The 14,041-nt window shown below is 42.1% G+C and overlaps 1 protein-coding gene across 4 annotated transcripts in view; it reads right to left on the bottom strand.

Moving 5' to 3' along the window:
• Nucleotides 1-14,041, bottom strand: part of atp2c1 (ATPase secretory pathway Ca2+ transporting 1) — a 34,180-nt gene that overhangs the window by 3,822 nt on the left and 16,317 nt on the right. For all 4 annotated transcript variants that reach the window (XM_006635530.3, XM_015356946.2, XM_015356948.2 and 1 more), the window contains 19 exons: nt 13,809-13,898; nt 13,673-13,708; nt 13,384-13,445; nt 12,028-12,136; nt 11,148-11,303; nt 10,692-10,760; nt 10,529-10,604; nt 10,247-10,313; nt 9,651-9,775; nt 8,486-8,583; nt 8,018-8,113; nt 6,755-6,844; nt 3,768-3,872; nt 3,247-3,403; nt 1,875-2,045; nt 1,502-1,599; nt 1,163-1,213; nt 800-966; nt 81-149 (listed from right to left, as the gene is read on the bottom strand). In XM_006635530.3, the coding sequence (XP_006635593.2) occupies nt 81-149; nt 800-966; nt 1,163-1,213; nt 1,502-1,599; nt 1,875-2,045; nt 3,247-3,403; nt 3,768-3,872; nt 6,755-6,844; nt 8,018-8,113; nt 8,486-8,583; nt 9,651-9,775; nt 10,247-10,313; nt 10,529-10,604; nt 10,692-10,760; nt 11,148-11,303; nt 12,028-12,136; nt 13,384-13,445; nt 13,673-13,708; nt 13,809-13,898 (1,892 nt within the window). The remainder of the gene's footprint in view (nt 1-80; nt 150-799; nt 967-1,162; nt 1,214-1,501; nt 1,600-1,874; nt 2,046-3,246; nt 3,404-3,767; nt 3,873-6,754; nt 6,845-8,017; nt 8,114-8,485; nt 8,584-9,650; nt 9,776-10,246; nt 10,314-10,528; nt 10,605-10,691; nt 10,761-11,147; nt 11,304-12,027; nt 12,137-13,383; nt 13,446-13,672; nt 13,709-13,808; nt 13,899-14,041) is intronic.

The following is a 14,041-nucleotide window of genomic DNA, read 5'->3' as shown; positions in this document are numbered from 1 at the left end:
CGTCTTAACATACTTGTACATGTTTTGTGCGGGAGGTGAACAAAAGTAAATTCTGAGTGGAAATTAAAACAAAAACTCACGTGCTCAATTGAAATCGGACAAAGTTTTTGATGTTATTGTAAATTCCTTTTCCTTCTTCAATGGCAGACCTGAAACATTTAAATCATTTTTAGAAGTACAAATACTTGGGAGAAAACTGGTTGAAATTGAAATGCTAAAATCTGAAATCTGAAACCTCTTACATCTTTAGCAAATTTATTTCAAAAGAATTGTTAACTTCCCATTAAAAGTGAAGCTTGTAAAGATCAGGATGGAGATACAAGTTGTTTCTTCCGATAGCTTGATCGTGGTCAGGGATGTAATTATGTCACCATAATGGAGAAATTATTGAAAAAACAAGGGTCCTGGCGGTTGACTCGGAGCTTGAGATGCAGGAATTGACAGAAATGCTTGATATTTGACTGAAAGGTGAATTTAGGGCCTCTGACTGGAGCACTTCCTAGGGAAAGTGCTGTGGCTCTGCTGCTGCTCTGCTCTGTTACCTAGGGAGGTAACTGGTTATTGTCTTCTCAGTAGAGGTCTTCTTTGGCTGCCCTGCCCTGCCCAGGCTGTGAAATATAGGCTGGGACAGCGATATGCCCTGATGACACTCTATCCCTACTCCGGTCTGCTGCCCTCCGGGTTTGTCAGCAGGCACACAGCTAAGGGGGTCACACGAAGACTCGCCAACGACGGGCGACGACGCTCTGATTAAATGCGCAGTGGTCTTTTAATCGCCGGGACATAAAGCACGGCTTACATAATTGTCTGGAAGTCGTCATCCACGAGGATCATGTCGGCCGCCTCTTTGCAGACATCCGTGCCCGTCTGTCCCATGGCTACGCCTATATCGGCCGCCTTGAGCGCCACAGCGTCGTTGACTCCGTCTCCGGTCATGGCCACCACAGCTCCAATGTTCTGCAAAGACTACACAGACAGAGGTCGCCTAGATGACACAGATCGATTACAGCCAGCGTTACTTTCGGCGTTTTGATAAAGAGAGACGGGAGGTAATTCCTAAGGCAAACTGCAAGTGCAGAGCGAAAGCAGACCCATCTGCATAAATGAAAAACCAATGCATTTCAGAAACTGTCTCCACGCCCAGCGGTGGCACATACTCTACCTTCACAATCTTCAGCTTGTGTCTGGGGCTGGCTCGATAGAACACTGCCACCTGTGGACACATACAAGAATCCCCGTTATCTCCCCCTCCTGCGTTCAACAGCATCTTCTCCACAGGCAGACAGAAAATTCAACGGGACAATGGGAAGAAAACCCTCCTAAAGAAACGAACCTCCATCTGATAGGTCAAAAAGACTCAACTACAGTTCTAATTGTCATAACGCCCATAATAATTAAAACAAAGACAAGTTACATAAGCCTAAAGCTACATTTCGCATTGCTGGGTCTTTAAAAAAATAATTTTTCAACATAGCTAGAATGCTTAGTGTTGCTCACTTACCCTTGGAGAGATCTGAGACAGCTGTTGGATGTCCATATGGTCAACCTCTTCCCCAGAGAGAGACTGAGATCCTTTCGAGTACAGTCCCAGTCGGCTGGCTGTAGTAAAGGAAAGTGACCACAGTTTCTAAACCTGAAAAACTGGACTGAATAAAGAATCAGATCAGCTTCTCAAGTACGGTGTGCCCATTTTAATTGACCACTAATCTGAAGGTTTCCAAACAAGCATTTTGCATTCAATATCACTACAATTTTGAAGTGGGGGTTTAGTTGAGAAATCACAGCAGCAACGCCACTGCTGTCAACACCTCCCGTTCCAAGATCAAGGACGGCATATTAACCCAGCAGGCGCACAGAACGGACACGCCACATACCGATGGACACCGCGGTCTCCTGGGAGTCTCCGGTGATCATTTTGATGGCCACTCCCGAGCTGATGAGTGTGCCCACAGCCTCCCTCACCCCCGTCCTCGGGGGGTCGATCATGCCCACCAGCCCCAGGAACGTCAGCTGTCCGAGCTCAGCGCCAGAGGCGAACGCCAGCACTGCCCACCGCAAGACAAGAAGCCAAGACGACCGTCAGCGAGATCCTTCACGTTCAGAGATGAAGGGACCTGTGCCTGTTAGGAGTTAACGGTTAACCTCGAGAACTGTCCCGCCGTTTCGTGCACTCCCACCTGGCCAGGTGTCTTCAAGGTCTCTTGAGCGGAGGTGTAACTCATGTATCCTACTGTACATGTGATTAGCGACATGGAAGCCATAGGGTCTTAGTTGATTAGGGTCTTGGTTAATTGCGCAAGGGTGACCTACCTGCCTAACTTTCTGACTTTGTTTACACCTGATATAGTAAGAAACCGCTACTGACCAATCATAAAAGTATGTTTTTGTATGAAAAAGTCTGCTCATCTTCAAGAATAAAAGCCCGTCGCTGTCCTTAGGAAAGTGAGTGAGAGACAAGGTCAACCTCTGAACTTTGTCTGTCCTCCTGTCTTTCTTGCAATAAAGAAATCCCCAGCTTGGTTTACCAGTCATGTGGTTAACTGAGAAAAGGGCCTAACAGAAAGATACTGTATTAGATATCATGTGCTCATCCATTCCTCTCACAATGGGTTGCACCCATGACCACTTGTGTATCTTGGTTCTGACCCAACCCATTCATTACTTTCTCTTTCTTGAAGCTGTTCTGAGTGTACAGGAGTCCATGCTTCCTTGTGTTTTGTGGAGATATTTCAATCACTTTCATTCACATTTAAATTGATTTAATCATCCTGTTTATATATAATTCAACTGTCCAAAAGAAGCACCAGTCAAAAGCTAGACTATAATCAAAATCAAACTTTATTCTCATTTTACCACAACTGGAGTGTATGAGAGTCTACAAAAGTCACAAACAAGAACGAATTCTAGAGTTTTAATAATGCCGATGTCAAGAAAAGATTGAGTGATAATTTCAGAAGAGCCAGTAATGTCATGGGATAAAAAATAACAGTACTGATACCTAAATCAATTAATTTTTCATCATCTTTACCGAAGAAGCTGCTCAGGGTTATTGCAAATGAAATGCACTACAACCTTTGAAGCAGAAAAGCACAAATTAATCATGCTTTTCCTCAAGAGCCTCTGAAGATAAACCTCAAAACTGCTCAGATTACAGCCACAAAGCACATACAGCTGAACCAGTCTGGTTCTCTAAGTCACTGCTGAGAGCCGTGCCTTCGCTCTGGAGACCCGTCTCTGGTGTCCTACCTCTCAGCCCCGCTGTGCCCATGTAGGTTTTCTGCTGTTGGAAGAGCTCCCTCTGCGGCTGTGTAAGTGGCAGTACCAGTCCTTTGCTGTTGTAAGAAGTGCAGTACCGTATGACTTGTTCATAGGCCCCTTTCAAGAAATAAACCCCAGGTTTGTCCTAGAAGAGAAAAAGTACAAGAATACACAAAGCCGTTGGATTTTTAAACCTATACACAAACTGTTTCAATGTATGACCTACTTCTCTCTTTCATCTATTCGTAATTTAAAAAAAAGATGATATTTATGCACAGCCTTCTTATTCTTAACACCAACAAATGGTTTTAGAGCTTTTCTGTGGCATAAGCTTCCTTGGCATTTAAAGGATAAGGCTTTTGAGACACCTGGCAGTTTCTTATGTTGAGTGCTTCATGCCAAATAAAGGAAAGTTCATTTTCGTTATGTAGCTACAGTACAACACTCAGATAAAATTCCCGTCTGTTCTCAGAAGGTGGTTTCCAAGCTGGAAGGATCACGGATCCCACCTGCTGTGTCCGATGCACACACTTGACAGCCATCCATTTCTGCTCCGAGGTAAAAGGGTGCTCTTCTTGTCTGAGATACTCCTGTCGCACACCTTCAAGGCCCATCTACACATGAAAGAAAAACCAGTTTCACCTCCTGAACACCTCCGGGTAAAGAATAAAAAGAAAACAAATGTATAAAATAGCCTACTAGCATCATCTCTCCTATGAGCCACTGGCTTTGGGTACCTGAACAGATCTGATAGTGTCCTCTATCATTCTCTGACACTTTTCACTGTAACCATGACATTCTAGTCAAGTTTTCATTGCAAACCCGAGTCTTACACTTTTCTGAACTAATAATTCCTTGCATGTGCTTTACACAGAGGGGGTGACCCACTCCATCCAACCCATCTACCACTGAAGATCAGCTCCTAAATTTAAGCACGAGACCTGGATTAACACTGCTGCTCTTACTGACAGCACGGGACCTTGCAACTACCAAGTGGTCAAGACACTGGTTTAACGCCTCATCTGAGTGACTCTTCTACAGCATTGTTCCCATCAAAATACTGGGACACTGGTTTGGAAAGTCTCATCTAGAAGGAAGGGTATCGCGAACATCATTTACAGCAGCTACATGTATTTTCACATCTCCTATCCCAGGAATCACCATTCCTAGATAGGTCAGGCTACACAATTAACACCTGTCACCATGCATTAAAAGATATAGAAGCTCCAAATACTAGTAATCAGTAAATTACTTTTATTATTCGTACAGGTAGGTTTTAACATTCGCTGTTTGTTAACCAAAAGGGTGAAAAAACTCAGGCACTGAAACCCTAAACTGAAGGTTTAAAGATACCATTTCTAGGATGAATACAATTTTTTTTCTATTATCAGCGGAATTGGGCTCACTAGACAAAGATTCATGGAAGACACTTCCCAATAATCATATTACAGGATCACACCAACTACATCAAAACTGGATGGCATGTGTTTCTCCATACAAATCTCGCACAGTGTCCGAAGACCAACTGGGCTATTGGCTGAACATCATACAACAACAATGGCTCCATCGGCTTCGCTCAAGACCGCCTGCAAACGGAGACAGGCGACTTCTTCAAGCCAAGAGAGAAAGACAGGAAAGTTCGGAAAGCTGTGTCAAAGCTGTTCCTTTGAAAACGGATGTGAGTTTGCAAGACTAGTGCTGATCAGGAAGAAGCCAGGGACGAGAAACTGAGCTTGACGTTCGCGAGGAGAATATCAGCGGAGAACAACGCGCCTGTCAAATCAGAAGCTACAGCACAGCAGGGTTCCAAGCTTTCTTTCCCACTGCTTCTCCCCTTTCTCCCCGACCCGGAGCACCTCCGCCTCTTGCTTCCTGGGGATTTGTAACTTTAAATGTTGGGTCTGCTTTTATCTTCTGAGTGCTGTCCAATAATAAATTGCAGGTTTTGCAATATAAGTTACACCTCTCGGTTCTGCAGCATACCAAACCGATGTTCTTGCATTCGTTCCTTCAACAGAATGGCTTTTTGATGCCGATATTTCATTCTGGCACTTTTCTTTAACTGCCCAGATTCATTGATTTGCACGGATAAAATGAACATTCGTTTCTTATTGCTCAGTTAATCACAGTTCCTATAATGATTAGGCAATGACTGCTAAGATTACAGTGCTTTCAGGGCTAATCAGAGGATAATTTTACTACAGGTTACAGAACCGAAAGGTTACACGGTCAAGAAAAACTCCGCCTTACTTACGGGCCATCTACTGTAAGTTTCTATGGGTTAACATAGCAGGGACTGGCACTCAGATATTATTAGCACGTAATAATCAGATATTAGTTTAGAACTTGCACATGGTGATTTCAAGTAATTCCTCTTATTGTTCCAGGGAAATTGGAAAGCTTTATACTCTAGGGTACAATAGCCTACTTAATATAATAAGGCTTCTATCAAGAAGCTTATGCAATAGACAGGGTTAGTTTCTCACCTCCAGTCTACAGACTGAAGAGATTTAAGAGAAGAAAAATGTGCATACATTTTTGGAAGCACTGATTGACTTGCATTAATTATATTTTATTAGTTGGCAGTTCCCTCAAGACTACTTCCAGCACAGTGCTCCCAGGAGGCTCTGAAGCCTTCCACAGTACAGGATGAGTCAGACAGCCTGATCTCGGTGATCTCAGGTGCAGACAGAAGCTGTGTCGATTGCCAGCTGCAGCAAAGATGCATAGTCCAGTTGTTCGGTCAGGCAGCTCTGTAGGACACAGCTGTCCAAAGGAACCTTGATCTGCAATGTATTGCAATCTGCCTTCTTAATTCTGCATGTGTAGATCTATGTGGTGTTTCTGTGTGCAGTCCTGCAGTTGACAGCTAAGACCTTAATTTATGTTTAGGAATCACAGAGCAAAAAGAAGCAACTGGCTCAGTTTTCTCAGAGAACAATGGTCATTTACGTTTAGGGCAGCACAGGGTGAGTATCGTTGAATAACAGCTGAAAATGTTAAAGAAGAGTATTGAAATGAAAAATAATTGCAATGCAATTTCTTAAACCCCTAAAACATTGTGAACCTTTCTCCTACATTTCATCCTGATAGTATCCTAACTCATCAGTTTAATTCCTTTTATTCTTCAGTTAGTGGGAAATAATTCATGTTGTGTTTAAATGCACCAGAGTTTTGTAAAGACAATCAAGTTGCTAGTACCTCTGCAGCACAAGCATGTGACTAACATCAAATAAATTAGACATTAAACTCCTAGGGAGCTTTATAAACTTCTTACATCTGATTTCTACAGTTATGTCCAACACACTGCTAAGAAGACAGCAAAGTAGAAATTGTTGTGCTGCATTTACAAAAAGCAGAAAGGCAGAAGTGCAACACAGACAAGACTAAATATGACTGAACCCAAAAATGTGCAACAGTGTGCTACTGTGAGAGAGCAGGCCTACAGTACCTCTGCTGCTGTCCTCCCAATCGACATGAAAGGGTGTGCTCTCACCTTCATACCCAGAGCAATCAGCGCTCCTTCTGTCGGCCTTCCCATCAGAGTACCGCTCCTTATTACAGCGTCATTGCAAACACACCCAGCCTTAAAACGAATACAAGAGTCAGAGAAAAGAACATGAAGCATTAAAAAAGTTTATTTAGCATAATTCTTAGCCCTTTATCTAAGTACTGTACGTGCAGAGCAGACAGCCTTACCCAGGACACCCTAAAGTGTTTATACACTTACTGATTGAGTGTAGGTAATGTGCAAAAGGAAATAACAGGTCTTATTACAGGCAAGTACAATAAGATTTAATACATAGATTAACAATTAAGTCGCTTTTTGATTTGCATATTATCTTGTAAAAAATTATGCATTTTGTCTGCTTGAAAGTAGCCATCTTGGTTTAAGCAGATCATTTAATATTTCAAATTCCGTTCTGACAAGGGTCACAACTCCGAAACTTCATGTAAAACAGTCCATCAGCCAAGAAGAACATGAAAACAATGCAAAATGATACATGGCAGCCAAACCACTTGACTTAAGAAATCAGCCTCATCCACTTGGACTGCTTGCACTACGGTTCTGCTACTCTGAAATATTTATTACATGCAGATCTACCCTTTCGTACAACTGGCAGGCTTGTTGTGGCCATACTTCTTGACTCAGGAATTCTATCTTAACTGCATTGGAAGAAGACAACACAATGTTAACGTATACCAAGATTCAAGTCAATCAGCCTCAGGAGTCTGGAGGCTTGTTTTAGTCAAAATCCAATATGGCTACTATATCCTGATCCATTCATGTTTCCTGAAAACCAATTAGTTCGGGACATGACAGTTCTATGTACACAGTTTGCCAGCTATAATATTTGCTGTTCCAGGCAATAAGAGGTTTAAAAGTCTCTTCTTCGAATCAAATAAAATCCAATATATCCTGGTGGCCTGACCATGTGACCCATTAACACCCCTTTCCTTTTTGGGGGGCACAGATCCACAGAAGTCTAGCATTCAAGCAAACCCAAAGTTTTGGGCTCTCAATTTTCACTTTTCAAAGTTAACCATCTGGAACTGACAGGAAATGAATGTACTCAAGTTTGGTACTAAAATAATTTAATAATAAGCTCACTCTGTCCGGTATCTCTAGTGGGGAAAAAAAATATACAATCAAATATCTTGACGCGTCAGGAAAAGCCAACAAAGGAAAATAATCTTCATAAGAAGGACACACGTCCAGACGCCTTTTGCTTGGAGGCCCGACGGAGTAGCAGCTTACCTCTACTAGCTTACTGATCGAGGAGTGGGAAAAGCCGTGGATCACTTCGCCATCAAGGGTCACCTCTCCGGCACCGTTGTATCCAACTCCAGTAACCTGCCGGCCACAGGGACACACTGCACTATAACAGAGGTTCACGTCTTACAGTACCCAATCAAGGCAGCCTCCAGCCACTTCGTTTAGTAATACACGTTATCTGGGACTTGAATTAGGTGGCGGAAATTATATGGCCCCTGATTAAATCAATGTTAGCTAATGTAGTGTCAAAACACACCTAACAAAGATGGTCTGAAGGATAAAGTACTTCCTTGACTTTTAGAAAATTTGAAATTCGAGAGCACATAATCTGTCTGGACATGGATAAAGCACCATTTTACGCCAGCCAGATTAATTTAAAATTGTACCATTATTAGTGAGAACTCCAGCGCCCCCGAAAACAGCTCTGGCCTTGAATTCTTCGACTCTTACCTCGGCGTGGAGCCCGTCGGAGGTGAACACGTGAGTGACCGTCATCTCATTCTTTGTCAGGGTTCCAGTCTTGTCAGAGCAGATGACATTGCAGCAGCCTGCATGAACATGGGTCAGATTCCGAATGGAACAATGAAACGACTGAAATCCAATTACCAGGGAGAGGAGAGAAGAAGGCATTTAGGAGGTTTTGACCGTGGCTCAGTCGTCACAGAACAATGCACAGAAATTCTTTTTTATCTCCTATGCAATGACCTTGGCTGTAGGTTAAAGGGATAGACTGACAAATAAAGATATCACTGTACATTTCCTTAGTCACACCAACACCATTGAAATTACTGAGTGCAATACAGCCTCCTGAAGGTAATTTATGGAAATGTCAAACACTCAATTTACTGCCTTGTTCTCCAGGCAGCTTCAAACAGTGGATACTGCTCAAAAGAAAATATGCTTCTTTACAATACGTACTGCTGTCTGGGTGAGGTCCTGCACACAGCAGACCCCAGCCTGCTTCAGTGCATGAATAATTCCAAAAACATTCCTACATGCACAGCATGTATTAACTACAATTTCACTGAATTGCCAGGAATATGAAATAGAACCCTAAGCTGTGCAAGTCATATACACATTTTATATTGAGAGCCAATATAAAACTATTTTTTCCATTTTAACACCCAACCATCATAATTTATAAAACATGCTGGACAGTACGCCGAGCCCCAGACATTGTACAAATTCCTTGTCAAGCTCATGTTCCTTCAGCGTCAACCAGCCGTGAAATGCAAATTCTCATTGTCAAACAGGACGCATATCATTTAATGGGCAATGTGCAAATGAGATAAAAAAAAACAAGCCTCATTTTAAGCACCTTTTTTATTCCCGATGAGTCACCCTTCAGACTTGCCAGAACATCTGAAAACCATTCTATTGTACATAAAATTATTCTCTTTAATTATTTTCCAAGTCCCTCTTCAAGACTAATTTTTAAGATGGCTCTATGTTGAAAGTTCAATGGAGGAACCACTCAGTTCCTCATATCTAAAGGTACAATATACATGTATGTATATACACCTATGTGTACTTACAGCATACAATACACTCTGTGGGTATATACAGGTCACACAGGAAAAACAAACAAACAGAAATCTGCTCAAAATGGCCGTACCTAGTGTTTCCACAATTGGTAGCTTTTTCACAATGGCACGCTTTTTCACCATCCTCATCACGCCCAGCGCCAGCGTCACGGTCACCACGATGGGCAGGCCTTCAGGAATAGCAGCCACTGCAAGGCTGGGGGGGGGGGACGGCACACACTTTACAGTAAGGCAGAAAACAGCACCGATTCGGAAACCAGGATCATTTTCGGTGTAATGGCATTCTGTACAACTGGGATGCCAAACACAGAAAAAAAAGATGATGACCAAGAGACACCAAATTAGCCTGCTTCCTGATGACTTGCAGGTCATGTTAACCAAATCTGCAATTTAAATAAAGTGAGCCATATTAAATCCCAAAACAATCTTTTTAACATACCCACTGTATTGGCTTTTTATTGAAAAAGTCAAAAGGAAACTGAAGATACATTTCAAGGGTTCTATAATGATGATGGAAGAGAACATCACCCTTGAAATTTACCAGAATTAAATAAAAGGTATTAGAGAATAAATAGATCATGACAGAACATTTGAAGCCTACTATAGCAATCTCATAAGTCTATTACTCACATTTTATAGAATTAAAAAAGCCAAATGCTTTACTTACCTAACACCGATAGTAAACATATCGAGAATATGCTTTCCTTGGAGCCAGCCAACAAGCATGATGACTCCTATACCAAACGAAAAGTTATAATTACTCAACACGATAAACTGAGTAATACCTGTAAGGGATATAAGTGAATCATTAGTAGAAAATAAAGCGGCACAATTCGTTTTGCAGTCTATCACCCTTAGAATGGTGGTTTTGAAAATATATCCTGAAACGTACAAATCTCAGGCAAGTATAGCTCTATGCCAATATCACGGAAATGTGAAAAAAACCCACCGATTATCCCAAACGAATAAAGGGAGAGTTGTTTTCCTAAAAGATCCATGCTTTTCTGCAAAGGTGTTTTGGGGGCCTGTAAAAAGAAACAGATGAGTTTGCCAAGAATGCATTACAATACGTTCACTTTTTGATTACGGTGATGTCAAAAACAGTTACTCACATCTTCAGCTTGCATCATCTTGAACACCTCACCAAATTCGGAGTTTTCTCCCGTTCCAATGACAATGCCCTGAAAAGAATAAAATACAGAAAGGCTGCAGTTTGTAAACTGAAAAAAGTATCATCATACACGTGAGACACTTACACAGTACCAGAAACTTTCTGTCTATCCGGTCAATAAAAGCTATTAAGCTATGGATTTATCTCCCTGCTATTTGTTTTTAGCACCAATTTCGAACATTTCAGACTCACTTCCCTACATTCCCCTGCTGTGCCGTTTGCCTCCTGCGTCGGTTCTCATCACTGTGAAGAGGACTTGTCTGATTTAATTGCACAGATTGCACGAGAGAGGTTTTCAGCGCGACAGGAGGTCCCCTTTTCCCCCCGGAGCGTGCGGGGCGCAGTGATGAAAGCAGCAGCAGCAGAGCCTGCCCTTCGTGGGGTGAGCAGAACTCACCTTGGCCTTCCCACACCGGACCAGCGTCCCCATGAAGGCAATGTTGCTGCGGGAGGCGATGTCTCCGTTGGCGCCAGCCGGCTGAGGCGCCGTAGACTTCGCACACGGCGCCGTCTCCCCCGTCAGGCTCGACTCGTCCACCGACAGGTCGGCGGCCTGCGGTCCGAACCCAAGGAAAACCCAGGTTACTACGGATTCGGCTGCCCCAGGAAGCCACATGTCCGAGACAGTGAAAGCACAGCTTTCTCAAGCGACACCGCCCAGCGCCATTCCACAGCAAACAAGCCACTGCCCCAGGCTTCCATGAAACGGATTCCTCTTTTTAACTGGCGTCACTAAATTGCACCCCTATGCATGTGTGTCCTGTCCGGTGAAATCCTGACTAAGGTGCGAGGTGTTGCCTCTAAGGACAAAGCGGTCATTGAAGATGGGTTAAAGGAAGGAGCCTCTTAGGACGTGCAACACCTAAGGAAAAAACGATCATGACATTTTGGCTGGCTAACGCACGTTCTGCTGTACATCATATACGGTACTTGAGCCACAATTCAACTTTGAAGGAACGTCTGCTCCTGCCGCATTTTTGATGTTCAGTGTTATTTTATAGGTGTAAGAAGGGCAGCTGTACTGAAAGAGAGAGAGAGTCCCCAATCAGTCATTCTAAAGAGCATGATAAAAAGAGAAACTATACTATACTAATTAACCTCATTACTGTAAATGGGATGCAAACAGTGTGACACTAAAAAACGAGTCCATGTGAGGCCTTTTCCTTTCAGCTAGGAATAAACCTTCACCTGTTGCACATGATGCCTCTGCCTGATGGTCACCAATACACATGCAGTCATTCACTGAGCCATCACAATGAAGTCACACTCAATCCTACCTCAAAGAGCCGCAGGTCAGCAGGAACCCTCTCTCCCACGGACAGACAGACCGTGTCCCCAGGGACCAGCTCTCGGGCCAACAGATGCTCAAGGGATCCTTCCCGCACACTAGAGAACCACAACAAGCCAACCTCTTACCTACTGAATATCATTACAGGTTCTGTGGCAAAGCTAACAGTTGAATCTGTCAACACTTGGCAAGGGCTGCACAGTCGTTGAAGCCTATAATGTGGCTTCTAGCAAGAAACAGCTGAATCAGATCTTTGCATCAGTTAGCTACCACACTGGCTATATAGTCTGAATAGTCTCCTTTCCTTTGAACCTGGTTACAAAGGTGATGGAAGATCTGGGATTCCTAATGCTTTCCTTTTTGTATTGGTTATTTAGTTCAAATGAAATTAAAAACATTTTCACGTAGGTGTTTTCACGACACTTACGAGCATACAGCACAAGCCTTATTCAATTGCTCTGATTTAATTAAAGGAATCTGAAACCAGCTCTTAGCAGTGGGTTTAGGCCTTGAGAACCAGTTCAGCGTGTTGATGTGACTGTTTGCGGCGAGTATTACTGTACAAAGGAGTGCAAAGAAAACTCACACCGTAAGATTGACAAAAGAAGTAGAAATTGAGAATGGGTGTGCTGAGCTGTATGCTCCCCTTTTGATATGTAAATGAGTAACTCCTGGGCATGTTTGATATGGAAATAAGGACAGCTTTCTAGTCACTGTACGCCTTTTCTCACAATTAGTTTGACACATCAGAGGAAACAAACAAATCTTCACTTGAAAATGACATGTACCATGAACCCTTTACACAAGCTAAAAAAAAACTCACAGAAAAACAAATGTAATAATCAAAGACTTGTTTGTGAACACATTAATAAACAAAACAAAAATATTAGCACCTAACTGTTTTTTTTTTTAGAAATAGCAAAGGAGCTTATTAATTCACAGCTCAAAAAGACTGTAAAAATCTGATGAAGATCATGAAATGGCAGCACTTTTAAAATTGATCAAAACCAGATCTTTGTTTTCCATTTTGTGATTAAGGAAAGCAAACAGAGTCTGTAAACACACCACCCATGACAGCACTGTCATGCCCTAGATACTCCCTGCTTCTCAAAAATGCTTCTATTATAAAAGACTGCAGTTTAATGCAGCTGTACTATGGTTATGACTAATATCCACTGTGAATCAAGTTACAACTTCCAGGCTGTGTGCCTTTCTAAACTCAATTAGATTTCAGCCCAGATTCCTGGAGACTGCATATTTAAAACAAGATGTTATACCCTTTGACCCCATCATTTTTAGCTGTTAGTGACAAAAAAAAAAATCTGATGAAAATAAAATAACTTACCAGTTGCATTCGGGTGGCACTAATTTACCCAGTTCTTCTAATGATTTTTCAGAACGATACTCCTAGAGAAAAAATAATATATACTGAAAATATAAATGAAGTCTATGACAAAGATTATAGAAAACACAGTTCACACACAATTAGTTTTAATCTCAACCTTTTCCTTTAGATATTTTTACATTGAAATAACCCATGCGTGTATCATAATATATAATATACTCTTGATGTTTTCCACACGCAGTCTAATTCCCCATAAAAGTATTTATTAATTCAACAGCACAAGTCTTACCTGTACAAAGGCAACTGTAACAACAATGATAATGGCCTAGGACAAAAAGAAAAAAAAATCATACAACTGAAATTCTGTTTCTGACGGATAAAAATAAAGCAAAGCCAAGCAGTAACTGAAAGAACGAAGCACTTACCACAGTGATGCTGACTGCGTCGTCGAACTGGTGCATTAACACGCTGATGACAGCGGAGGCCAGCAGCAGCATGATCAGTGGGTTTTTAAACTGAAAGGAGTAAAGGGGGGAATTAAATCAGGCCCATGATTGAGCCATCCCTCAACACAACAGAAAAAAAGCACCAGCAGATTTGAAAAAAAAAAAAAAAACCAAACCCGTTTTCCTGACTGCACAGAATGCACAGTGCCATT

The sequence above is a fragment of the Lepisosteus oculatus genome, chromosome 10 (genome assembly GCF_040954835.1).
Source record: "Lepisosteus oculatus isolate fLepOcu1 chromosome 10, fLepOcu1.hap2, whole genome shotgun sequence".
Taxonomy (NCBI): domain Eukaryota; kingdom Metazoa; phylum Chordata; class Actinopteri; order Semionotiformes; family Lepisosteidae; genus Lepisosteus; species Lepisosteus oculatus.
Note: the sequence above shows the minus strand (reverse complement) of the source record. Positions and strands in the feature narration are given on the sequence as shown.